Below are 26,916 nucleotides of genomic sequence, written 5' to 3'. Positions count from 1 at the left end.
ACGAGAAAAGAAGAGGCCTAACTATAGAATTCATTGCAGAAGCAGGGATGGCATTGAAGGGATAACCCCATGGGTACTTTCCTCATACATCCTTGGGCAAAACTGAGTGTCGAAAGAACCCAAATCTAGCTCTTTTCTCTCTCTCTCTCTTTTTTTTTTTTTGAACTTTATTTTGGAGTAAGACTTTACTTTATAGAAAAGTCGCATAAGTACTCTTTAGCTTTCAAAACTAAGTCATACTATTTTCATACCTGGAGCAATATTATTGCCTTTATGGAAAAGTAAAAGCTCTTTCTCTCTCTCTCTTTTTTTTTTTTAACTTTATTTTGGAGTAATTTTTGACTTTATAGAAAAGTCGCATAAGTACTCTTTAGCTTTCAAAACTAAGTCATACTATTTTCATACCTGGAGCAATATTATTGCCTTTATGGTATTAAAAAGTAAAAAGCAAAAAAGAGTTACCTTTTTCTTCTTCGGTGTAAGTTGATACCCTCAGCTGTGAATTATCTGCCATATATATGGTAACCACATTTATCAAAATCCTAAATTGAGAAAGTCTTAAAAGATTTTTAAAAATTAATTTAATAAAAATACAAGACATTGAGGTTGACCTAGAAAATTCCAGATTCTTACCTGCTATAGCCATGACCTTTCTCTACAAGCCAAACTAAAAGTATTGATTTTCCACTAGGATAGGCTCATGCAGTGATTTGCAAAGTTGAGCAATGTGCAGACCCTTTTTAAAGGAACAACTTCTCGTGGACCTCAGAGAATCCATCCCGGCACCTCTGTGAAAGACTGCAGAAAAAGTTAAACACTGACCTTTGGGTGATACCTTGGCAGCAACATAATTGGAAGTACAAAAGCAGGCCCGCAACTACACTACTGTATTTAGTTTTAAGACTGTCACCCAGATAATCCAGGATATTCTTATACTAAATTTATTTTCAGTTTATTGAGAGGAAATACAAAATTTTTAATTTCTTATAGAAATTTATACTGGGGGATCTGTTTGAGAAACACCAGATCAAAGTACCTTATCCCAAACCCTCCTTCTACCTTAAACTTATATTATTTTTAGAATTCTTTTTTATAGAACTATAACTTAAGGTCATGCCCTTATAAATTACTAAGGGCCAATATAAGACATGGGTAATGCCTCTTTACTTACAGTTTCTATTGAGGATAGTGGCCATTAGTTTTCAAGTATTTTACATATACAGATTTTTAAGATTGATTCTTCTCAAAGCTCAGGGTCTAGAACAAGTTTTTTGTACGCTGCTACTTCATATTGGCAGACAATGAGAATGACCCAATCCACTGAATATCCCTTTTTGCCTTGCCTTCTAGGAGGCTCAGAACAAAACTTTCTGTTCACTCTTAGTGTCCTATATTTTGTTTTAGTGGTTTCATTTTATTTTTCAGTGTTTTTCCTATCAACTGCCTCAAATTCTTTTTTGAAAGGAGTAGATGTATAAATGTGTAAATAGAAGATTGAAGAGTGCTGGGACCTGGATTAAGATAAAGAAGATTAGAAGAAAGCAGAATTCCACAAGAAAGGAGGAAGGGAGGGTCAGGGGTGAGAAGGATATGAAAATAAATGTCAGAGAAAAGAAGAATAAAAATCTTAGAGCATTGCCAGATGCCAGGAGAGGGGAAAAGAGTTCATCAAAGCCAGCCACAGGAAAAGGGGTTCTTCCCAAACAGGCCCTCTATTTTCCTCCCCAAGTCTGGGCTACGGCCTTATCTTTACAGGCCTGAATAGGAAAGTGAGTGTTCTTGAGTTCTGGTTTCTCTCTCTGCTCCTGGCCCACAGGTTTGGTCCCTACTACACCGAGCCAGTCATTGCTGGGTTGGACCCGAAGACCTTTAAGCCCTTCATTTGTTCTCTAGACCTCATCGGCTGCCCCATGGTGACTGACGACTTTGTGGTCAGTGGCACTTGTGCCGAACAGATGTACGGGATGTGTGAGTCCCTCTGGGAGCCCAACATGGTGAGTTGGTGGCATAGAGTGGGGATGGACTCTGAGGTACCCTCCCCTCTTTTGCCATCAGGGAAATACGTGTTTACCTGGCAGGTCATGGGAGAGAATGGTGCAGGTAGGAGAGAAGGCCACAGTTGCTGAGCCAGAAACTCCGTCTACCAGGGCCTTTGGTGTTGGCTGGCTGGCTCCAGGGGAGAGCACCTTCTGTTAGGAGACTCCAGTCAGTTATTTGCTAGAATAACAAATAATTCCTCATATTGGGTTTTCAGGATTCTCACATTCATTCACTGAACAAACATTTAACAAGGTATAGGGCCAGAGGCAGCTCAATGGAATGGGTTCTGGAGCCAGGTTGTCTGGGTTGGAAAACTAGCTCCACTGACCACTTAATGAATTATGTTCTTGGGTAAGTCAGTTTACCTGTCTGCCTCCATTTCCTTAGCTGTAAAATGGGGGTAATAATAGAACCTACCTTACGAATGGAGGTATGAGGAAAACACGTGAAAAGATTGGAACAGTGCCTGGCAGTGAGTGTTGTCTGCTGTGTCAGCTCTGTCAGGCTCTGGGGAAACCACATAGTCTGTCTTCAAGGGCTTACTGCAGTCTAATGAAGCAAGGCAGATACCCAGATACCTGTCAAAAAGCAATTTACTAGGAAGAGGAGGAAAGAAAGGGCCTGGTTGGCAGAAAGAACAGCTTGTGCAAAGGTACAGGTGGGGCCCAGTGTGTTCAGAGGCTGGAGAAAGCGCGCTGTGGCTGCTGGAGTGTGGGCAGGATGTGGGGTGAGATGATGATGGACATTGAGGTTGGGATGAGAGTCTTTGAAATGCCTCGAATGCTGTGCCAAGGAGTTTTAACTTTTGGCACAGTGTCAAAGGCAGTAAGGAACCTGAGGAACCAGAGGCCTGCAGGTAGATGGGACAGGCTATCGTGGTCACTGGCAGGAGGCACTGAGGTCCTGAGCAAAGATAGTGGCAGTAGGCGGGTGGGGCAGCCAGAATCTAGAGGACTTAGTCACTTAAAATAGAAGTGAGAGAGGTGGAGATACTGAGGACTCCTGAATTTTCTAGCAAAGCCCAAGATGTAGGATGGAGAATGTATTTGTCATGGCTGGACAGGTTGAGTTTTGAGGTATGTATGGGACACCCAGGGGACGAGTCCATCAGACATCTGACAGAGCACATGGGAGCCAGATAGGGAGTCTTCTCCCCATTTTACAGAAGAGGAATTGAGACTTAGTGAAGGGAGATGAGACTTGCCCAAGGTCTCACTTGCTGGTCAGTGGAGGAAGTTCAGGGCTTGAACTTTACTACATAACCCTGCTTCCTTCTGAGATGTAGCTGAGGAAACTTCTGGGGACTTTGAGCCTAGGAAAAAGAGTGAAGGAGCCAGACCAAGTTAGGGTCTGAGGCTCTGAGGATAGAAAGGCTTCTGCTCTTTTGGCAGGATCCAGAACACCTGTTTGAAACCATCTCACAAGCCATGCTGAATGCTGTGGACCGGGACGCAGTGTCAGGCATGGGAGTCATCGTCCATATCATGTGAGTGTGAGCTAGGAGTCTAGAAACTTTACAGATACTTCCCTCTCCCCTCTTGCGCAAACACCCCATCTTCCCAGTCCCCTGCTCAGGTGTGAGATAAGAAAGGCATTTGTGGCAGACTGGCGGGATAGCAGAAATCCATGCTTCCCTAAGGCTGGCAGCTGGGAACCTACCCGGATTCCCCTGGCCTCTTATCAGCTGAGGCTCTATGACCTTGAGTCTCCCCCCTTGCTCACAACAGACATTTCTTTCCTTAAGTGTCCCTAAAGTCTCAGGGACCTGTGTGGTGATGAGCCACAGCAGAGCTACTGCAGACTGACCAAAATCCTCAGTGGCTCCCCTCTTCTCTCAGCTCCCACCAGTGTGGAACCCACAACTGTGTCAAGTACTGAGTTCTGGGAACTGTTTTTCAACGCCCAGCCTGCTTCCTAATTGCCATCCCCTTTTTCCTCTTAATTGTTTGGGGCTGTCAACAGAAACCTGATAGGAAGAAGTAGAAGGTGTCCTCCTGGCTGCTTGGGTATATCCCAGAAAAGACATTTGGAACCTTTGGTTATGGGATAGCCTGCTTAACTACCATGAAAAAGAGATTGGACTGACAGAGAATTTACCACCCCAAAGTTCTTTTATGTTCATGGGGTGAAACCCATCACACCTTTCAGTTACTTATTCTCCAGACCTGGGGGAGTAACTTCCCTTCTTTGGAAGGCTTATAGTCCAGTTCTGAATCATTTCAACTCTTGATGGTCCCACCTGTGAAGAGCCTTCAGCAGTCTCCCCATTTCTCCATTCTCCCCTTCCTCACCCCAGGCTGAGGAAACAAGCTAACATTAATGTAACATGAGCAAAACATGTTAAGACAGCCTTTTGTTCTGCGGTCTAGATAGGTATAGATGTTTGTGACTTTCTCCCTCTGCAGTGAGAAGGACAAAATCACCACCAGGACACTGAAGGCCCGAATGGACTAACTCTCTGTTCCCAGAATCCTTTCTTCTTCTTTTTTTTTAATAAAATCATTTTTCTTTCACTCTAGCTTATTTGTCTTTGTCTTTTAACACAGATCTCTGCCCCAGCTGGGCAGCTGCAAATAACTATTCAGGGTATAGCTCAGCCGTGGCTGTTCTTGACTTGCAGCACACTCTACTGGTACACCAGTGGGGATAATATGTACACATCACTTACGGAGTGCCTGCTGTGTGCTAGGCCCTGCACAAAGCGCTGTGTACCTTCTGAAATTCAGTCATCATAACCACGTAAGGTAGTTGATATATCCTTTTATAAAGGCAGCTAAATAACTTGCTCATGGCCACTTTAATAAATGGTAGCACAAAGATGTAAACCCATGGTTCTATTCAACTTCAAAGCCTAGAATCCTTTTCACTCAGCTGTACTGGAAAACCCTTAAAACTCCCTTCATTGTTTCAGGTAGAAATTTGGCTGGGTACCCACAAATAGTATCCTTATAGATCCGTTCTTAACCTTGGCTGCACATTAGCCACCCGGGGAGCTTCTAAAGCCTATTTTGATCCCATCCCTCAAGATTCTGATTTAATTGGCCTTTCAAAGGGGCTTGGGGATCTGTCTTTTCTAAAAGTTCCCAAATAATTGCACTTTGCAACCTGTAGTAGATGCCCTAATAAGCAAGTGGAAATTTTGTATAGCATAGTGGTACCCAAACTTTAGCCTCCATGAGAATCCCTTGGAGGGCTTGTTAAAACAGTTTGATTCAGATCTGCAAAGGGACTTGAGAATTTATATTTCTGATTTCACAGGTGCCGTTTATACTGCTGGTCTGGGACCCCACTTTGAGAACCCTAGACTTTAAGCTAAACATCTAGATGGAGAGCCTGAGGTACACGGAGGTGACCTGTTCAAAGTCGGCCACATAGCTAGTTAAGGGAGAGCAGGGACAGGTGTGTCAGGAGTATGGCTCCTGGCCAATGCTGGTTCTACACAGCAGGAGAAATGGGTGGGTGGTTTGTCCATTCCTCAGTGTGTGTAATGACAGATGAAGGACCCCAGTGCCTTGCTCTTAACCATTGCTTATTAAGCACATCTGAAAGTGGGTGACCAGAATCATTGAGTTTGGAGAAACTCAAGCCATACACTGATTTAGCCCAAGCAGCAACTGAAACGTGGACCAAAACTTTTTAATTCTGAAAAAAATAAAAGGCTCATTTCCAAAGGACTCAATGTATACACAAAGCTTTTTGAGTTTTATTTTCCTTGGGTTGGAGATTCATCTTAACATGCATGCATTTTAAAACAGTAACAGGTTCTCGAATTGTTCCAAGCAGACATTAGACAAGCACAGGGGCTGAAAATTCCTATTTAAAAAATGGAAATTGCAGTGGGAAATGGAGAAGTCACACACGTATGGTGGGGTGGTAGTTTATCCTGCGCCCCCCCAAAATTTAAACTTAATTCACATTTTTTTATTACAATGCCTGACCTGATGTTTGGGTGTGCTGAGCAGCACCCAGCCTTCCCCCAAAGGTTGTTGGTTCCTCCTTCCTTAGAAAATGGCTCTGAGCCAAGGGGAAGAGGCTCCTCTGGAATATTCCTTTCCAACCTCCGAAAGATCCTAGCACAACCTGGGGACAGCTGAGTCTCTTCCCTTGGAGAACCCCTTCGTAAGTGGCACATTGCAGAGGAAGGCTAGTAGGGCCATGTACACTGACCCTTGCAGATAGCTGGTAAATTTAGGGGCAGTCGTTTGAATGTGTTTTCCCTTTGATTCCTGTGCTCAAAGTGAACCTCACTTCCCACATTTCTGCCAGAAAGAGGTGAGGTCCCTAGGGTTGGGGGAGCCACAGGTCTAAGGCCAGAGCCCTAAAGGTTATATAAACACACTCCCCTCCAGTCCCTAACACTTGAGTAGCTCAAATGTTGGGAGTGCTCAAGTTTCTTCCCTCTCCCAACTTGAACCAGTAAAAAGACAATTGGGATTGGCTACTGAGAAAAGTCTTGGGTCTTTGGTCCACCTCCCCAGGGCAGGCCCTGGCAGACTGTGACAAGGGGAAAGTCACTAGGGGAGGAGTCCGTAGTCCCAAGTCCTGAGTACTACCAGGGGACCTGTTTGAGGCCTAAAGCACAGGCAAGAGAAACAAGTAGGAAGAGGGAGAGAGGAGGAAGAGCTGTCTGTGGTAGGAATTTATGGAGTGCCACTGAGAACAGCCACGGGGGCGACTCGTGGCACCTGCCACAGACCACTAACCCCTGAGCTACGTAAGAAAAGACTGAGCACTGTTAAGTCTGTGCTCCTGGAACTGCTGGCTTCCCAGCCCTACCCCTTACCCACCAACTGCGGGTCACAGGGAAGGAGCTGCACTGGGGGGATAAGACTCAGTGGTTCATTAACAGGAACAAGGGCCAGAGGCCTTCATCTAGTGGTCTAAGCAGAGTTTTCAGACAACTCACTTTGGCTGGGAGACGATAGTTTCTTAGCTGCTGACTTTCAGAAGAGGGGCAGGATGTGAGAAGCTGTAACTTGTTAGGTGGTAATGGAGGGAACAGGAGAGGAATCCTGCCCTTATTCCCCTCCAGACCTTACCCAGTCAGCCATGTCCTATTCTTATAATTTTGTTCTTGGGAGACCCAAAATTATTCTGGGATACCATAAGGCTGTTGACCTTCCTGGCTCCAAAGAGTAAGGTTGAGGGTAGTCATTTCCCCTAAGATACGTTCCACTGCCCAGAGAGGGAATGGTGGGATTCAGGAAAAAGTGAGGGCAGACAAATATTTGGGGATCGGTTCACTTTCTCCACATTCAGACTGCAAACCAAATATAATATCTTCATCATTACAAAAAGAAGAGAAAGAAAACTTGTATAAACCAAGATAAATAGCTTTTAAACAGTTGAATGCCAAAAGAATTAGAGGGCCAAACCCAAGGTTTTGAAGATAACACAGAAAATGACCTTTTAAAAAAATCTAAAATCCACCAAACCACAGCTCAAATGTTCTGACCCAATCAACAATACTGTCAGAAACACGAAAAGAGCATTTGAAACAGGTTCTACCTCTCAAAATGTAAACAATATACAAAAAAACAAAAACAAAAACAAAAACAACCCCGCCCCCCCCACAAAAACACAAAAACTCAATGTTAAAGAAGTTAGATACCTGGTAGCTCATCTTTAACTGAAAAGATTGTGTTACACAGTTCATACACATTATGGCAACATGATCAGCAGACAAAATGCAGGAAGCCGGTGGGAGCCCGAGGCTGTGGAGGCTGCCGGAGGACAGCCTGCCAAGCTTTGGAGTTGCTGGGCCTGACTAGGAGCAGATCCAAATTTTCATTCTTGATTAGGAGGTGGGGAAATCAAGTCCAAACATTATTCCTATGTAATCCCTTCCTACGTCAAATTTATTTTCTCCATGAGCCACTTGGTTTCAAGTTCTTCCCCAAGTCACTTGGTGGTCTTACTACGGATGTTCAGAGCTACCTATGGCCTCTTCCTGGGGCTAGGGCAGTTGTTTGCCTCTTCCAGAAGGTCCTGGCAGCCCTAGAGGAGTCCAAGAATGCTGTCTCCATTCCTTCCTGGCCTAGATGCTACAGGTAGGGCACAGAGACGGTGCTGGTTCCTGATCCAGAAGCTGAACGTGGCCAGGTTTGGAGGGAGCCACAGGAAGTCAATCCATTCACTCAAAATACTTCCACAAACTTTCTCGCATCTGGGATTATCTACACGTTTTACCATATCTCATCCCAAATCCCCAGTTCCTGGTGAGAGGGTGAGAAGATACAGGAATGTACCTCCCCTAGTGCAGGGCCGTTTTCTCTCCTAGCCAGACCAGACTGCTCTGATGTCATCAAAGAATGACACACGGCTCAATTCTGAGGCCTGGGTAGCAAGGCTCAGAAGGTGGGTGGAGATTCTAAGGAAGCTGCAGGACGCCACTCCTGAGGAAGCCTGTGGGTGGCAGATCTGCTAAAAGTCTAGAGCGGGGCATCAAGGAAAAACAGCCCCAAGGCTGGGGCCAGGTCCAACCCCACATCAAGCCTCCAAATTGGATTTCCTGGGTCACATTTTCAAGTGACCCGGAAACAATCTCAGGCTTAGGAACCACATTCCAAGGTGGGGGTTATCACTCCCTGCTGGCCATAACGTCCATCAGGGTAACAAAACCACAGGCACAGGGAGTCAAATTACCTACACTGTAGCCCTGGGGCTCAAAAGGGAATCTCTGTAAGGAGCAGCCTAGGCACCAGGAGATCTGCCCCAAATTAAGGCTCACCTATAAGTGAGGGTGCCTGGAAAAGGTCAGAAGGAAGTAAATGGATGGAGGTCACAAGCCTTCATTTAATACTCATCAGCTTCTGGGGTTTCTCCAAGGGGGAAATAACCATTTAAGCACAGGGGTCCTTTCTAGTTCCTTTTGACCCAGTGGGACGCAGGCTTTATAGAGAGGACATCTGAACTCCAGGGGTTGAGAGAGCCCAGGGGCTTGAGTGATGATTATGGGGTTCTCTGAGAACCAACTGTCCAAGAGCCCAGCTGCAACTTCCACCCCTTACCATCCCATGAGGATGAACTCACTCTCCTCTGAGATCTTTGACTCTGATCCAAGATGACGGATGGTGATCTGGAGTGTTCCTTCAGGAGGACAGCATTTAGACGGAGGAATCATTTGGATCCAAGGAGGAAAGGTGAAGGAAGTTGTGCACAATACTTCATAAAATTAAAAAATTAATTCAGACAAGATCAAATGCAGCAGGGCTGAGGTGTCTGACCTCCTCTCCTCTGGCGTCAGAGCACTTGGCTCTGAGGGGACCCTTGGCTAGGTCTATGGGGTGCCTCTTTAACTGAGGGGAACTCGGGGCAGGGTTGGGGAAGGTGGATAGGGTGATGACACACATCATTATAAATAGCAAATCTGGAGCAATGAAATTTCAGAAACAGAACCCAAATAAACCCACAGTCACCTCTATCCCAAAGGTATCTTAAAAGGTTACAAGGTAACACAAAGGAAACCCTTTTTTAACCTGGGTCAAATGGGGGGAAAAATCAAGGGTAAGCAGAAGGTGAGGCTATATCCTGTGAGCATGTGCACACACAGCATATCTCTCCTCCCAACTTAAGAGTCTCTCTCAGTGTCACAGGCTACAGTCTCACTGCTAAAGCCCTCCCTGACCCCCACTCTGCTCCCACCCTCCCATCTAGCCCAAATATACCCTCTTCCCCTTCCGATCCCCGACCCCACGTCTCGCTCTCTGGCTCTGGCTGAAGGTAGAAGGTCACTACGTCAGGATGTTGGACATGAACTCGTTGAAGCGTTTGGAGTACTGCTCAGGGTTCACAGTCGAGATCTCGGCCCCCGCCTGTAATACACAGAGGCCAATTCAGATTCAGCTCCTCATCCCTCATCAGGAGGCTGCACCTGGGAGGTGCCTGGGTATTCGGGAGCCTCTGGATCAGCACTAGAGCTGAATATGACCCCCAACTGGGCGGGCCACTTCAAGAAGTGGAGGTCATGTCTTGGAATTGCCCTGTCCCCCTCTTCTGATTCATGACCCCAGGGCTGCATCCACTAAAGGAGGGGCAAGGCAGTAGGGAGGTGGCGGAGAGACTCCCTGTGGGGGTCACTGTCTGGAGAACAGTAATTTGAAGCCCACGGGGAATTAGCCCTCTCGGGAACAGTGTGCGCAGGTAAACAAAGCTATTATTGGCGGTCAACAAGATGCATAACATGCCCAGCAGCCCTGGGGGAAGGCACCAGCGGGCTCGAAGTCCTGAGGGCCAGAGAACAAAGGGAAAAACAAGCTGGGCATGTTACCCAGGAATGGGATGTAATGGCAGAGAGAACACCAGGCAACCAGGCAGGCTGCTCCTCCTGATCCCTGCCCCGGGGGTCTGAGGGCCCATCTACTGGGTCTAAATGGAGACAGAGAAAACTCACCCCATGTTTCACTGTTTTGGCAGCATGTGCAGCTTTCTTCTTAGCATCATATGGTGTGAGGATATCAATGATGGCCATGAAATAGACCTCCTTTTTAGGGGCACCTGAAGGGGGAGGAGAAGTAGGAAAGGAGGAAGAATGGCAAGGAGAGGAGCAAAAAGCAGCTGGGTCCATAACCCTTCAGATACGCGATCCAGATTCATCCCTATCATTTTGAATCTGAGCAAAGAGATGACTAATGGCGTCTTTCTCAGAAGCTTTCATAGCTCTTATCTTATTTGATCGTCACAGTTCCCCTGGGGGGTTGACATCAGTATTTATAAGGTTTTGTCCATCCCAGGAACCAGAGAACCATGCCTCAGACATCCAGAACAAGCAGAGAAGAAAGGCCTAACAGAGAAGGACCACAGGGCCCAGAAGACAGAGTTACTGGTGGTGACCCAATATAGGAGCCTAGAGGTAGGAAGAAGCCAAAGTCAGCAATTAATGAGGTGGAGGTCCAGATTCCCACAGGGACATCCCAATAATGGGCCTGAAGCGGGTAGGAATGGGGGCCAGAGGTGGGCAGGACAGGCACAGGCTCCTACTTACTTTCATGGCTTTTCATGGCATAGACATCAACAGAGGGATCGAATTCTCCAGGACCAAAGAACCGAGGAAAGCTGAGGAGGTTGCCAGGGCTGTCCGGAGGTGTGCCGTAGGAGCAGAGCAGGTTGCCGCCCATCCCATCATTCTCGCACTCCTCGTCCTCTGCCCTCTCCTCCACCTCCATCTCCTCCTGCTCTGCTCGGTCCACATCATGGATGCCCACCAGCAGGCTATAGTCCATGATCTTCAGTTGAGCCAGAAACTAAGGAAGGATAGGGAAGGAGAAATGGAAGGAAGAGGTTATATATCCCAGTAGCATCTGGAAAGGGGAGATAAAGGTGTTCCTTCTAACTCAATTTTTCAATTCTGAAACACAACAGAGAATAAGACATTAGACACCCTGCCCTCGATAAGCTCACATCTTATGGAGAAGACAGTCATTCCACAAGGGCAAGGAGCTGCAGGAGTCCAAAGCGGCAGGGAGGAAGGGCCTCCCTGAGGAAAGGGGTTGAGATTGAGCCTGATGGACGAAGAGGAGTCAGGCAGGCAGACGCTGCAGGAGGAAAGGCAGAACAAGCACTGCAGGAAGAGGGAAAAGCCATACAGTCGGGGATCAAAAGAGGTCACAGCACGTTTGAAGAAAGATACAATGGAATGCTGCAGTGGGCAAGAATCTGGAGAGATGGATGCAACATAGCAGTGTCTTTCAAACCATGAATCTGAATCCATTTGAGTCCTAAATCCAAATTTAGTGGGCTGGGACTAAGATTCTTTAAATTATTATTAAATATCATAAAACAGAATAGAAAATATCAGAGTACATAACATAAAATAAAAGTAGACAGTATTTCAGTTTGTATGTGTGTGTCTGTGTTGGGTTGCCAGGTAAAATGTACTTCTAACTGAGGGTCATAGGCAAAGTTTGAATAACTATGCAATTTGGCTTCTTTGCCAGTTAAGGTAAAAATGGGGAGAAAAAGAAAAGGGAACATGACATAAGAATGACAGAGCCAACCAACATTCTCAACCCTTCCCGCAACATCAAGAGGCTATGTAGTGCAGGGGGGAAATGCTGGAGCCCACCACTTACATTGTGTGGCTATCTTACACAAAGCCTCAGTTTCTCATCTATGCGAGTGTGCAAGATGGTGTCTCAGGTCTCCTGATCTAGGAGACGCCATGACTTGAACAAGAACAATGGGTGTGGGAATGGTACAGGATGGAAATGGCCAGCTGGCATTCCAGTGTAACTAATAATGAGGCCAGAGTCATTGGTCCAAATCCTCTGTGGACTAGCCAGCAGCCACCATCAGCCATGTGCCAGGAATTCTGCCATGGTCACAAATTGAGCCTGTGGCATCATGAAACTGTCCAATTGACCACTGTGACTAGGGAACCAGGAGGAAAATAATAGGCCAGAGAAGCTCTACACACATGCCCAGAAAACAAAAGCACAAGAAGCTCTGATGACAGGAGATCAGCAGAATCTCCTCAGTAGAGAAAGGTGAGGGGCACCATTCCAAAGACCTCTAGACAAAGCCTTCCCAAGGCCTAGGGAGAAGGGGCCGGAGTCCCAGAAGAGAGAGTCCATGAACCACACACCATCCACCTGAGAACATTTACAAAACCACATGCAAGTGAAAAGAAATTGTACAAACTGCCTTAAATTCTTCTTAGAAGCAGAGTAGAAAGAAAAGCAGGGAAGAGAGAAGAAAGACTGAATAAACTGAACATCAGAATAAAAACACAAATATAGTAGGGAATGATTAAGGAAAAGTTTCCTAGCAAAAAGAAGTTTGTAAAACCTATATTCAGAGCAGCATTAGTCATAACGAAGCAATTCAAATGTGATGGTTAATATTATGTGTCAACTTGATTGGGCCACTAGGTGCCCAGATATTTGGTCAAATATATTGTGTGTGTCTGTGAGGGTGTTTATAGATGAGATTAACATCTGAATTGGTGGATTGTCCTCCATAATGTGGGTGGGCCTAATCCAATCAGTTGAAGGCCTGAGTGGAACAAAAAGGCTGAGTAAAAGGGAACTTCTCCTGTGAGTAAAAGGGAACTTGCACTGCTTGTGCCTCGGAGCTTGGACATCAGTTTTTTTCCTGTTTTTGTTTGCGGACTGAAACATCCACTCATTCTGGGTCTCTAGCCTGCCAGCCTCCAGACTGAAACCATACCATCAGCTCTCCTGGGTCTCCAACTTGGCAACTGCAGAACTTGGGACTTGTCAGCCTCTCTAATCATGTGAGCCAATTCCTTATAATAAACACCTACCTATCAATCAATTTATCTATCTATCTATCTACACCCTATTGGTTCTGTTTCTCTGGAGAATCTAAACTAATATATCAAATGTCCATTGGTGGATGAATGGGTAAATAAAATGTGGTCTACACAAACAATGGAATACTATTCAGCCTTAAAAAGGAAGGCCACTCTGACACAATACAACATGGATGAACCTTTAAGATACTATGGTAAGTGAAATAAACCAGACATGAAGGACAAATAATGTTTGCTTCCACTTATATGAAGTTCATACAGTAGTCAGTTTCACAGACAGAAAGAATGGTGGTTGCTAGGGGTAGAGAGAAGGGGAAATGGGGAATAATGTTTAATGAGTACAGAGTTTGAGAAGATGAAAAAGTTCTGGAGATGGATGTGGTGATGGCTGTACAATGAGAATGTATTTAATGCCACTGAAATGTACACTGAAAAATGGTTACTATGATAAATTTTGTTAGGCATATTTTACCACAATAAAAAAATCAAAAACATTTCTAAAGTTTATAGAGTTTGGTTTTAATGAGCAGGCTCCAAATTTATTTAAATAGGAGATACTGAGTTATCAAGTGGCCCAGATATCACATTCACTATTTAGTACCTGTACTCCCTGGAGGAGCTTCTGAGCAGGAAGTCCCATCCCAGCCAGAAGGTTACTAGGTAAGTGGAGAATCAGAGCCACTAAAGGGCATGGTTGGTGGATCTTACTGATTTCCTGTCGCTCTGGTGATCCCCTCCACTATGGGGATCACCAGAAAGGAAGTCTGAAGGGGTGTTTGAGAAAGGTGTTGGGGCAAATTAGTGAAGAGATGAGGGAAAGCATTCCATACTGAGCTACCAAGGTTCTACTGGCATAAATTGTGTCCTCCTAAATGGAAAGTTCATTTGCATGAGCTTTAGGTACAAATAACTATCCATATTGCTCAAATTATCACCCTTCCTTTTGTCCACACTCTTGGAAAGAAGTGAATTAAATTTTACTTAAAGTTCAGGAAGCTCTTGCTCTGGGGACAAGACCAGGCTCTGCTCAGAGTTAAAACGCGGGTTAGTAAGTACCTCTACGTCCCGTTTCAGTTTTTCCAGGAAGTTCTTTTTACTCTCCTCTCCCACATGCAGCTTCTGCCCTTCATTGAGAAAGTCATTGTCTTTAAATGTTGGCAAGTCCTTGGCCTGAGAGAGCAACAGCAGTGTTAGGCTAGGTGGCCTGATTCATTCACCCCAATGAGTCCCTGCTGGGGGCAATGGCACAGAAAGGGGAAGGGTCTTTAGAGCACAGATGATCAACCTGCCAAGTCAACAGTTCAGTGCAGGAGGTTAGAGTCCCAGGCTTTGGGCAGGCAGGGATGGCTAATGTGTGACATACGTCAGACAATGAGAACTGACCAAAGCGTGCCTCCTGATGAGCCTGGACTACCTCAGGGCCCAGGTACCCACTTGCTGATTCTAGGACTATAAAAAATCTGATTCTAGGACTATAAAAAACCCAGCAAGGGCAGGAGACCAAGGCCGAGGGTGAAGCTGAGGCTGAGGACAGGCAGGTACTTATTGACACAAAGCACTGACAAGACTTCATGTCTGGGAAATGGGCTAGGGTCTGTGGTGGAGGAAGACACAGGATGGCTGATAGTGTTTCACATTCCAAGTGACCCATTCCACACGTGATCAGCACCGGTCCCAGCGTACCTTCTCCTTGTCACTCGCTTCTCTGGCAACAGTAGAACCCTGAAAGGATAAGAGCCATCAAAAGTCCAGGTGAGGCAAATTCCGCTGAATGAGAAAACATGCACCAGTCTTTGGGGAGAGGCAGCAGGTGAACTGAAGTAGGCTGGTTAGAATCCTAGAGGGGCCAGGAGGCAGCAACTTGTTCACTTTCTCTGTCACAGACCGTTTGCGGAGCACAGGAAACAGGGCTGTACTAATAGACTCAGTCCCTGCCCTTAGTGAACTTTTTTTTCTAACAGGTGAGATAGGCATTAAGCAATAGTTATATTAATTAATTAATCCATTAATCACAATGATGCTAAGTGGTATAAGGGAGAAGACAAGACACTCTGAGAGCATGTAGCACAGGAAAGGGGCTCGGATTGGAGAGGGGCAGTGGCCAAGGCCTGCTTCCTGGGAGAAGTGATATTTGAGCTGAGCTCAGAAGGGTATAGAGGAAGTAATTAGGTGGAGAAAGGTGGAGCTGGAGAAAAGGGCAGGAAGGGACAAGATTCCAGGCAGCCTGTGTGAAATCTTGAGGAAGAGGAGAGCACAGGCACTGCAGGATGGACAGGAAACCAGTGTAGTTGCAACGGAGAGTGGGACAGTGGTGTGAAGTGACAGAAGTCAGAAAGTCAGTTTTAAGAACAGAACACTGTGGTTCACAGGCATAAGTGTGTTCTTTTCGGTGTCTAGAAATGCTGTCAGTCCACGGGGCCTGGACAGATGCCAGAGTGCATGCGTCAGCACAGCCGGTCCCCATACTGCTGCCCTTGCTGTGCACATCCCACTGACAGGAGTTGAAGAACATCAATTGTTACGTAAACATGATACATGTGGGGCTGAACCACCTGTCACTGTCACCTGGCCCATAAGAATTAGGCACATCAACTCCAGAGTCACCTGTCCATCCAAACATAAGCTCTGGCTTTCCCATTATGTGGCGGTTGGAGCTGTGGCCCCTCCAAGCCTCAGGGAGAGGACAGACATAGAGCTGGGAAACACAGAGTCCTTTACCTTGAGATCATACTTGCGGTGTACAGTGAGCCGATGGCTGAACACGTTCCTGGTGACCACCATGTAGGTTTCCACGCCGTCCACGGTCAGGCGGTACATGCCCAGGAACTGGGGCAAAAGGGTGTTGCCATGACACTCTACTATGAACTAGAAAGGAGGGAGGAAAGGAGGAAAAGCTAAGGAACGTATGAAGGTACCAGGATAGATGGAGCTGTCCCTAGGCTGAAATGCTCCCTGCCTGGGATTCTAAGTTGGTTTCTGTGAAGTCATGGGGTTCCTCAGACTTACAATAGGCAATAGCACCTCCCACCCGCAACTGGCATGGCAGAGCAAGAGGCTGAGCAGGCAGAGGCCCTTTGGTTTCATATTAATGGGATTCCACCACAAGAAAATCACTGATCCAGGCCTTGCATCTCCTCTGTGGCCTTAATGGGAAAGCCACAGGGCAGAGTGGGGCTGCAGAGGTAGGGTTGTGATCTGGCCATCTGGGAAAACAGAATGGTTCCATACCACAAACTCTTACCCATGCTATGCCACAGGGTTCTCTGCTTTAACTCCCCAAAGACCAGAAGTTCCTTTCACCACTTCACAGGTGCCCCAGAGAGAAGCCAGCTCTGCCTGAAGACCCAAGCAGGCTCGGGACAGGCACTCAGATGGTGCCACTGCACTCCCTGCTTCTCTCATGGAGAGGTTCCAGATGAGTGGGGAGTAGGAATGAGAAGAAAAACAACCCTGCCAAGCCAACAGGACCTCTTTTAGAAGAAATGAGGCAGGTGCCAGCGTGTGAAAACTTCTAACTCTGACAAGAAACAGCTGTTTAACTGTAACATGCCTTCGTTTCTCTTTGTGGGCATTTCTCCTCACAGAAACGCGGTACCACGGAAAGGCTAGGTTATCAGGAGGAATCTGCCATTACCAGAGGCCTCTCCAGGAAGCTCCACCAGCGGCTCGGTACCACGGAAAGGCTAGGTTATCAGGAGGAATCCGCCATTACCAGAGGACCGAAGCCTCTCCAGGAAGCTCCACCAGCGGCTCTCTTCTCCCTTTCCCAGCCCACCCTCTATTGTCCAGGCTTGGGACTCACCATACCTGGTGGTACTTCTTTAAGATGTTGTGCATTTCAGCCACGTCCTCACTTGACACAGTCTTGATGACAAAGCGCCGGTCATAGGTGGTGAGGAAACGTGTGCCACATCGGCCTTGGCTGTCACTGTTGATAGGGGCACTGCGTGTCACTGAATTCTGATGGACCAAAACAAAAGTGGGCTAGTATTGGGAAGGGAACAGGCCTTTGACTTCTACTCTGAGCCTTCGGTTATGGGTCAGATTGCTCTAAAGCCAACTGAGACAGATGGAAACTTACCCACCCCTTTTCTCATGGGAAATTTACATCTCTCCCAAAAGTCTTAAGAAGGACAAGAGTTGTTCCTAATCCTTGACTGGGATGGGAAGATTTACCATGAAATATTTCTTTTCATTCTGATCCCAGATAGCTACCTGAGATGTTAGGGAACTAGGTTCTAATCCTGCCGCTCACATGTAATATGACCCTTGGGTGAGCCATTTAACTTCTCTGCTCCTGAGTTTCTCACCTGGAAAACAAGGAGGCAGACCAAGATGATCTTCCCAGTCTCTTGCAGTGACAAAGACAAAGCTTAGGAATATTCAAGTCTAGCATAAAGAAGCGATGGACACTGTCATCTCTTTTCTCTGTGTGTACCCTGATGCTGGAAAACCCTTTCCAAAGCAGGAAGTTGGTCTTCACCTCTCTGCCAACACCTCTCCCCTCACCTCAAACTCCTGCTTGTCTGTGCAGGGCTATGAGACAGTTCTGAGGAGCTTTTCTGGTTCTGTCCCTGCTTCTCAAGATCCCATTCCCATTAGTATCAGAGAGCAGTAGAAGCTTCAAAAGGAGGGGCAACAGAAGGTTAACCAAAGGGATGCGTTCACCAAGCGGATGCTGGGAGAAGACCTTTGGGAGGCAAGGTAGAAAGGGAGATCCCAGCTGTCCCCATTCCCAAGAAAACACATGTGCTGATCTGCTCACAGAAACGCCTCCTCTCCGAGCCCTTTCCTTATTTCTTACCTGGGACCCTACCCTTTACCTTGACCTAATGCCTCCACATGAGACCACCTTCATGAAGGAAACTAAAGTGTGAAGTGGTGAGGGGCTCTCTAAACTAAAGGAGCACCCCCCAAAACAGGGTGTCCCCAATCTAAAAATGTTGAGTAGGCTGCATGACTGAGAGCCTCACTCTCCCAGCCTGGTCCTTCTACCAGAAGATTCAGAGGCCTCAAGCCCAGCTGGGAAGTCTAGTTCTCTCCCCGCGTCATTTCCAGGCAGCATTTCCTGACTCTCTAAATCACCAGCAGTCCAAGAGCACAGAGTCCCCTCCCTGAACACTGTTCTCCCGGCCCCCATTTCAGTCTTGAGCACAATCATTTGCCCACAAGCCTATTAGAGAAAAAATGCAGACACAGAGGATGTGGTTAGACGGCCAAAGGGAAAGGACAGAGCCACAGTGGAAGGAAGATGTCCAAGCAACCTGAGGTTGCAGTAATGGCAATAAGTTTTCAGAAAGCCACAAACTCCAATCAGGTCATGATTTATTTGGTTTAGGATTTGGTCCTAACAGAAGGGCTGGAGGGGCCTCCCAGGCCCTCTTGAACAGGTGTTCCTGACTGTCCAAGTCCCCGGCATCTCCCCTTCTTCGCATATCCCTCACCCTCCCTCCTCAGGACGTACATCTTTGCAGAAGGCCCTCCAGAGTGGAGGGGAGAGGGCAGGGAGACTCACCCAAGGTCCATCTGCTTCTTGTGAACTACTCTGGGAAAGACTTACGGGGAGTGGGGTGGAGGAATTAGTGTTTTAAAAGATGGGGGCATCCATTTCAGACTTCACTAGGCTGTACCCTCCTTTTTTCCCCACAGACAACTGAAAGTTAGCTATATTTCCTACTACTATAAAAGTGAAGTGGAAGATTCTCCTACCTTTACCACCAGGTGGAGAACAGAAACCATGGACTGAGTCACACTACAATGTCCCTGAAATTGAGATTGATTCCTCCCACTAGGCCAAAAGCCTCTATGACAGTTTCACCCCCTGAAAGGGACAGTTGCCCAGCCATGTCTGTCCCCACTCCCAACCTCAGAACAGGGGACAAGTTTAGGAGGTGGCACTCAGACCGGGCAAGAGGTTACATTACCCATGAAGTCTTCTTTTTTTAATGCGTCTTATCTGCTTTAAGAGGCCTCATCTACCCCTGGCAATAATTCTCTTTTAGGTCAAACCATGAAGAAGAAGGTTTCTTCAGGCTAGACTGGGAATGTCAGACTAAAATGAAGCAGCTTCCATAGGCCCCTCTCCCTCCCACTTCTCTCCCTCCTGGATAGAGAAGCCTGAGCCTGTGAGGCATCATCAGAAGCACTTCTAAGGCACTCACCCCTCCAAGAACCCACCAACGTGGAAAAGACTGCCTGGGCTGGAAAGAAACATGACAGGAAGATACAGCACAGGAACAGTGGACACTTTTTTCTCTGCTTCTCCTGTGGCTTCTTGACCCCACTTCACTCCCGAACTCCTCTGATTCTGTAAAGGCACCCGTACCTGGTAATCCTGATCATCAATCCCAAACCTCTCCCGAAGATTTCGGAACACCATGGGGCAGTACTCCTTAAACTTAAAGCGGCTGGGGAGGTTCTCCCTAGGGAAAAGCAGAGAAACATCTTTGTGAATGTCTCCTTGCTCATCTGAATTCTTACACCAGAAATTCTCAAAGTATGGTCCACAGATCACTGAGATCTGAAAAAATCCCAGTGCATAAAATGTAAGTTTCTAGGCCTACATCTTTGTGAATGTCTCCTTGCTCATCTGAATTCCTACACCAGAAATTCTCAAAGTGTGGTCCACAGATCACTGAGATATGAAAAATCTCAGTGCTTAAAATGTAAGTTTCTAGGCCCCAGAAATTCTTAAAATGTAAGTTTTAAGTTAAGTGCTTAAAATGTAAGTTTCTAGGCCCCAGAAATTCTGGAACTGAGTCCGGAAATCTTCATTTTCAACAAACACTTCACGTGATTCTGAGTATATAAAAGTTCAAAATACTTTACATCCCTTGTGTTCACTTTGTGTTCACTTTGTGAAAATTAATCTAGCTGTATACTTAAAATTTGTGTACTTTTTCTGAGCATGTTATCTTTCAATAAAGTTTACATTAAAGAAAAATACCTTACTGCTGGGAAGTGAGACTGAGTGTAGGCCCCACTCTACAAGCACTGTACTTACTACAGTTGGGTGGCTGAATGCGAACAGCTACTGTGAGGTGAATGTCAATCGGATTGCTAAAGGGAAAGGCCTTTTTCATCAAAGGAACCCTATCCTCTGGAGATGTTCCTATCAAAACATCCTGGTTACACGCAGGAATCCCTGCCTTTGGCTTCCCCTGGGATGGACGAGGAGGGTGCTTTAGATGGAACTGATCCTCATTCAATTGACTGGAATCCCATCTTTTCATGAAGCCTTGTTTGTTGGCACCGAACTCCACCGTTCCCACTCTTCAGTCCCAGGAAGGGAGAGAACCCTTGAAGTGATGCCTCTTGCGAATCCTCTTTGTTGACAGTAGTCGCCCTGCTTCAGAATTCCTTTTCAGAAACATATCCCTAACTCCTCCAGGATGACAGATTTCAAGGAAATAGAAAGCAGTGGCTTCCATGGGTCAAATCTGGCCAGTTGCCAATTTTTGTAAATAATGGCTTACTGGGAAACTTAAAAAACAAATAAATAGGTAAATAAAAAGCAGTAGTTTCTCACAAAGGCCAGAGCCTACTCTGCCTTATTGTACTCTGTCTTCTAGTAAATAGCATTGTAGTCTAATAACTAGCATGTAAACAGTCAATGAAAAGACAAAAGATATAAGGAAAGATAAAAGAAAATAAGAGATTGGATGCTCTGCTTTAGGCCAAGATAACAAGGTGGTGGAACTTCGCCCGGGGCCATAGACCCTGAAATGGACAGTGGGGCAATGCTCATTTCCCAGGCCCTGACCCCTGGGACAGAACAACCTCTTTTCCTGCCTCCAAGCTGAGGGCTTCCTCTCCTTCCTTAGGTGGTGTGACACTACGATGTAATAAGAAATATGTACTTGGTTTTCCTCCCTGTTTCTGGCACAGAGTTCCTCAAACCCTTGGAATTTCCTAAGTGATAAGAGTAATAAAGGTATCTTTTGTTATTCATAACAAACCCCTTTCAACAATACCCAAGTTTTTGTTAGTGAGGTGACTTTTGGAAAGCCCCTAAAGAGGGGTGCTAGTTGCCAGGGGAACCAACCAGGATTACAGGGTTGAAACTTTCAGTCCCACCCTCTGACTTCCAGGAAGGGGAGAGGGGCTAGAGGTTGAATCAATTACCAATGGCCTTTGTAATGAAGCCTCCATAAAAATCCAAAAGGACTGGGTTCAGGAGCTTCCAGGTTGGGGAGGGTGGTGTACCGAGAGAGGGCATGGAAGGTACCATGTCTCCATACCATGCCTTACACATCTCTTCTGCCTGGCTGTTCTCAAGTTGTAATATTTTATAATAAACCAGTAATCTAGTAAGCAAACTGTTTTCCTGAGTTCTGTGAGCCACTGGAGCAAATTAATTGAACCTAAGCAGGTCAGTAAGAGGCACAGAAAACAACCTGGACTTGCAACTGGCATCTGAAGTTGGGGAGAGGGCACTCTTGTGGGGCTGAGCCCTTAATCCGTGGAAACTGATACTAACATAAATTGTCCTACAAAATTGCTTGATGCATGGAAAACCCACACATCTGGTGTCAGAAGTGAAACGAAATGTGGTAGTAGTGTGAGTAGAGGAGAAATGCAGGAGAGGTTTTCTTCTCTATAGGTGGCCACTTAGCAAGTGGCAGCTATGAAGATAGATGGCTTCTAGAATAAGATGTTATTACTTACAATGGCAGAGAGAGGACACTAAGGGACATTTTTAAAGCAACCTTCTCCTCCCAGCTAACATTCTGGAGTTGGTGAGGTGGTAGGGACGGTGGGACAATGGAGAGTGGAACCAAATTCAAATGCAGAAAGGATGAGAATGTGAGCAGCAAATAGTTGCTGGGGTGACCCACAGTAAGATAAAAAGCAAGGCCTCCAAAGGGCATAGAGCAGGCTCCAAACTGTGCCAAGCAAGACAGCTATTCCAACAAAGCCTCAGACAACCTTCAGTCACCAGTGTTAATCCAAGAAGCCATAATGAACAAAAGTGGGCAGGATTACTTTGGCTAGCACCCTCGGACACTATGCTCAGCCTGTTGTTCACATACCAGTTAGAGGGAAAAGAGCTTGGCTATATCCCAGACCAGGAACATGGCTGGCAGCTTCTTGCCTCAGACTATCAAGATAGGGCCACTGCTGTCAGCCTCATACTAGATACCTCAGCTCTGGAGCGGCTCACTTCTTCCTAAACTGGACCTGGATGAATCGCCCTGGGACAAGCCATATGCCCCAAGGAACACTGGAGGTAGGCAGATATAGGAGTGAGATGACAAGACAACAGGAAAAGAGACACATAATGAATACATTTTTCCAGCCAGTTTTTCAGCTCTGTGATCCAGGTGTCACTGTCACATCCTTCCAGGTGCTGGCCTGGCCCCGCCTTGCAGGAGGTTTCAGAAGCTCTCCACCTCAGGGGAAAGGACTGCCCACAAAACCTGAGCCTACCCAATAAGCAACTTACTTATTGAAGAGATGATTGTCCACCTTGATCTTGCTGTATGCTTTGAAGTCATCTGGCATTAGCATGACAGGGACAGGGACATTGCTCAACTCATTGATCTGCAAAGCAAGAAGAAAGTGAAGTTGTCAGCCAGAAAGCCACCTGCCTCAGAGAGATAATATGCAATATGGATGCCACCATCTCATCGAAAACATGTCTATGGATTCCCTCCTTGTCTTTATTTCTGCTCTTCTCTTCAAATAAGTTCCCAATCTCATCTGCACCTATTTAAATTCTCTCTACTTAATAAAGTTCAGCTCAAAAGGCATCTCCTCTGTGAAGCTTTCCATGACTCTCTAGACATAAATGTTCTTTCCCATCTTAGAATTCCGGAAGCATTGTTTGTGTCCATCTTTTGGCCATCTCACAGCCTTCCTCATAATTGTAGTTAATGACTATAAAGCTTATATACAGCCTGCAAGGCTAAAACCTAGGCAAGACAGTATTAATGATCTTTGTAAGCAAAGATCGTCTAACTGATCTTTGGGTGCTCCACAGCGCTTGGTCCCATGATTTGCGTATGGCAGGTACTATATAAATATTTGTCAAATGCAATTATAAGTGGATCAGTGAATAAATGTCACCTGACCTATGTACATATTAATTGAGGCCTTTGAACATCTTCACACACATTGCAGGTCACTCAAGAAATCAGCTGGGGGCAAGAAAAGAGCTGGGTGTGTAACTCTTATCTAGAAAGTAAAGGATTAAATTTAAAGTGAGCAGAAGAGGTAGACATCTGACCACTGGTTCACTCTTACTCTGATTAATGCAGGCCAGTTCCTAAAGCTGTTTCCTGCCTTAATGCTGACCTAGGGGAGATGGCTGAGGATGCTTTGCTCCCTCCGCAAACAAACCTTCTCATCGTCTTTCAACCCGCTTCAGGGAGCTGGAGCCTGGACAGGGAGCTGGTTTCCTATTGGTGCAGAGCTGAGAGGGCAAATCCTGAGCTTCCCCATCCCCAGCTTGCCAATTAGTGGTCTAATAACCACAGATGTTCTCTCACATCACAGTAGAGTATTTGACATTTGACCTTCAATCCAGTTGCCTCTATTGCATTCAGGGTTTACCGAGGAAACCTTACTCCTGACTTAATGGATAGGGAGGAGAGCTCAGCTTTGTGTCTCCCAGATACGTTCCTTGCAAATCCTATTATCTCAATGAGGCCCCATGTGGCAGTGAGGGAATAACCTAGAGTCATTAGGACTCCTCCAGGAACATAAATGAGGGGAAATGGCACTTAATTTGCTGCCCCTTTTATATTCAGAAATGTCAGGAAATAGAGGAAAGTCAAGTTAATACAGTAACTGGGCTGGGGGATGATATCTTCCTAGAGTTAGAGAAAAACTCAATTGACTCATGGGGAAATTAAGGAGGGCACAGGAGTGTATGGGGGAGGGCCCGCAGGGTAGTATTATAACTTGGCAGTGGGACAGAGACTCAATAAACTGCTGGGAAAACTGACTGGTATAGGTACAAGAGTATATTTTGTATATGATTCCATTTATATAAAATTCTAGAATAGGAATCTATAGTGAGTGAAATCCAGTAAGAGATTGCTTGGGCTGGGCTGGGGAGAGTTAACGGTAAATGGACATGAGAAGTGTGATTCTAGGGTGATAGAAATGTTCTATATGTTGTTTAGGGTGATCATGACATGAGTAGATACACACTGGTTGAAACTCATCAAACTGTACACTTTAAATTCCCAGCATTCAGGTCTGAGATGCCTGCCACTGGCTAAATGGCCACAAAAATCTCCCCATGCCAGTTCCCATTCCAGGGGGTGGTCAGAAGGGAACCTGATTGTTAAGTGTGTGCCTACGGAGGAAACCATTCCACTTCCTTGTTTTTCTGCCATCAGAAACAATTCATGGTAGCTGTCCCACTTCCTTTTTCCTGGCATATTAAACTTGGCTCTGAGAGTTAAAGAAGTTGTTTATGGCTCTTATGCAATTCTGCCTTTTCTAGCTCATACCGTCAAGCTAGAAAGAACGTACCACTGGCTCAGAGAGTATGGTTTTATACCTAGGTTATACCAAAACATTCTACTAATCTTCTACTAATTGATTCTGGGTTAGTCTAATATCCAATATAATATCTAATATCCAAACTCAGTGCGAAGGCCAGGACTTGGAACTGGAGAACTAGAAAAGACTAAAACATTTGCTTGAGAGGGGTCCACTGCCCCTTAGCCAGGAGGAAGTACTCGAACAGGAGCTGTTCAGGAATGCTCTACTCAGTAATCCTCCTTGTAACTCTTAGTGCAGCACAGTTTGAATGGTTGTAAGTTGGTCAGTTTTTAGTTCTCACTTTATCTCTATTCTTGACTATACAACCTAATAACAGGAAATTTCTAACAGATGATATATCGGTAAACAATCCATAGATCTGAATTATGTAGACACACCCCTCATTTCCACTGGACCACAAGTAGATGATTCATCTAGGGATAAGCTGGACATTTTTTTTTTAGTTGTGCTAAATTTTATATCCCCAGAGAGTCCTATTCAATTTCAATTGAACAAGCACTTACTGAAATACCTACTACATGCTTCATTTCATGTCAGGGAAGAGGGGGCGTGCAGTGGGGGAAACGCCGTGCACACTGTGCACACAAAAGTAGGAGGCTTATCCTCTTACTAGAGAGGTGATACAAACCCATGATACAGTGAAACCTGAAGTCAAGCAGTATGTAAGTGAGAGTACAGGGACAGAGACATCAAGAACAGCTGAGGTTCAGAGGAGGGTGAGTTTACCAATGATCAGAAAGTCAGATTCCTGGCCTCACACATCAGGCTAGAAACGGCACCTAATGCCCCTCCTGGGTGTTGCCAAGAGCACCTGACACTGGAAGAATCTACAAGATCACATTACACCTTGCTTAAAAATCTTCCAGAGCACCTCATCAACCTCAGGGTAAAGTTTTAACTCCTTAGCCTCACATTTACAATCTTTCCTGATTTAGCTCAGACTTGCCCAACTTCTATTCAGTTTGCTTCTACTCAATGTATCGAGGGCCTTACTATATATACCAGTACTGTGCCAGAAGCTGGGGACACAAAAAATGAAAAGACATGGTCTCTGTTTAGCTGGAAAGACAGACAACAAATAACTAATATAATGTGATGAGTGCTACAGAGTTATGAATATAGAGATGTAAAAACAGATTAAGAAATGATTGATTCTGCCTGGGAGTGGGAGAGAGGTGGTTGCTAGAGGAAACCACAGAAAAATACATGTGAGGAAGGCCTAGAATGGTAGTTCTCAAAAAAATGAGAGAAAGGGAATTCCAGGCCATGGGAACAGTCAGAAACAAGACTATGAGGCATGAAAGTATATTGCCCATTTCAGGTATTGGGGGAGGGGAGTCTGTAGGGTGGCAGGGTAGGCCAGAGGTACTAAGAAGTGGAGGGAGATAATACAGGAAAGACAGATGAATAGCCTAGTATATTATCAATTAATAAATAACCGCTGCTTTTATTTATTGAATGCCTATAAGTAGCCCGTGCTTTATATTATTATACATGTCATATATGTCACAATATCATATATATGGTTCTCTATTATTTTTAATACTTGTCATATAAATTATTATTAATCTGATTTTGCAAAAGAGGTTTCAGGTACCTTACTCAAGGTCATGCAGACGATATGTGTAGAGTCAGGATTTGTTCCCGAGTCTGCCTGGTGCCAAAATCTGGGCTCTTTATACTGTGTTGTGCAATCCTTATGGATAACTAACTTAACTAAGGTAATGTTTTCTTTTCCTTGCCTCTATCCTAATAATCTGCAAGGAAAGTGCTGTGCTCATTTCATAGAAAAGGAAAATGAAGCTCAGAGAGGAAAATTACTACTCCAAAGCTATATTAATCATAAGGGGCAGAGCCTGGATTTGAACTTAGGTTTGGCCACTATATGATAAATTTGGACTTGACTATAAAGGCACTGGAAAGTCCTCTCAGGTTTAAGTCTGTAAATTCACATATCAGATGGGTGATACAGAAAGAAAATTCTGGAATCAAAATCAAGTAAGGATCGGAAAGGGCAAAGATAAGGAGTAGCAAGACCGTTTATGGGTCCATTATAATAGTTCAGGTGATAGACTGTGGCAGCAGGA

At 45.5% G+C, this 26,916-nt stretch overlaps 2 protein-coding genes across 2 annotated transcripts in view; one reads left to right on the top strand and one right to left on the bottom strand.

Annotated features, from left to right (window-relative positions):
- PSMB3 (proteasome subunit beta 3) overlaps nucleotides 1–4,558 on the top strand; it is a 9,551-nt gene extending 4,993 nt beyond the window's left edge. The window contains exons 4-6 of the mRNA XM_006924724.3: nucleotides 1,817–1,994; nucleotides 3,432–3,526; nucleotides 4,446–4,558. Coding sequence (XP_006924786.1) covers nucleotides 1,817–1,994; nucleotides 3,432–3,526; nucleotides 4,446–4,494 — 322 coding nt within the window. The 3' untranslated portion in view covers nucleotides 4,495–4,558. The remainder of the gene's footprint in view (nucleotides 1–1,816; nucleotides 1,995–3,431; nucleotides 3,527–4,445) is intronic.
- A 1,157-nt stretch (nucleotides 4,559–5,715) lies between these two features.
- PIP4K2B (phosphatidylinositol-5-phosphate 4-kinase type 2 beta) overlaps nucleotides 5,716–26,916 on the bottom strand; it is a 27,782-nt gene continuing 6,581 nt past the window's right edge. Inside the window, exons 2-10 of the mRNA XM_006925123.3 lie at nucleotides 22,758–22,855; nucleotides 19,638–19,734; nucleotides 17,120–17,272; nucleotides 16,031–16,177; nucleotides 14,996–15,034; nucleotides 14,369–14,482; nucleotides 11,024–11,282; nucleotides 10,433–10,536; nucleotides 5,716–9,854 (exon numbers count right to left, since the gene is read on the bottom strand). Coding sequence (XP_006925185.2) covers nucleotides 9,774–9,854; nucleotides 10,433–10,536; nucleotides 11,024–11,282; nucleotides 14,369–14,482; nucleotides 14,996–15,034; nucleotides 16,031–16,177; nucleotides 17,120–17,272; nucleotides 19,638–19,734; nucleotides 22,758–22,855 — 1,092 coding nt within the window. The 3' untranslated portion in view covers nucleotides 5,716–9,773. The remainder of the gene's footprint in view (nucleotides 9,855–10,432; nucleotides 10,537–11,023; nucleotides 11,283–14,368; nucleotides 14,483–14,995; nucleotides 15,035–16,030; nucleotides 16,178–17,119; nucleotides 17,273–19,637; nucleotides 19,735–22,757; nucleotides 22,856–26,916) is intronic.

Source organism: Pteropus alecto, unplaced genomic scaffold (assembly GCF_000325575.1).
Source record: "Pteropus alecto unplaced genomic scaffold, ASM32557v1 scaffold98, whole genome shotgun sequence".
In the NCBI taxonomy this organism is placed as follows: Eukaryota; Metazoa; Chordata; class Mammalia; order Chiroptera; family Pteropodidae; genus Pteropus; species Pteropus alecto.
The sequence above is the reverse complement of the archived record's forward strand: the minus strand, read 5'-3'. Positions and strand labels throughout refer to the sequence as shown.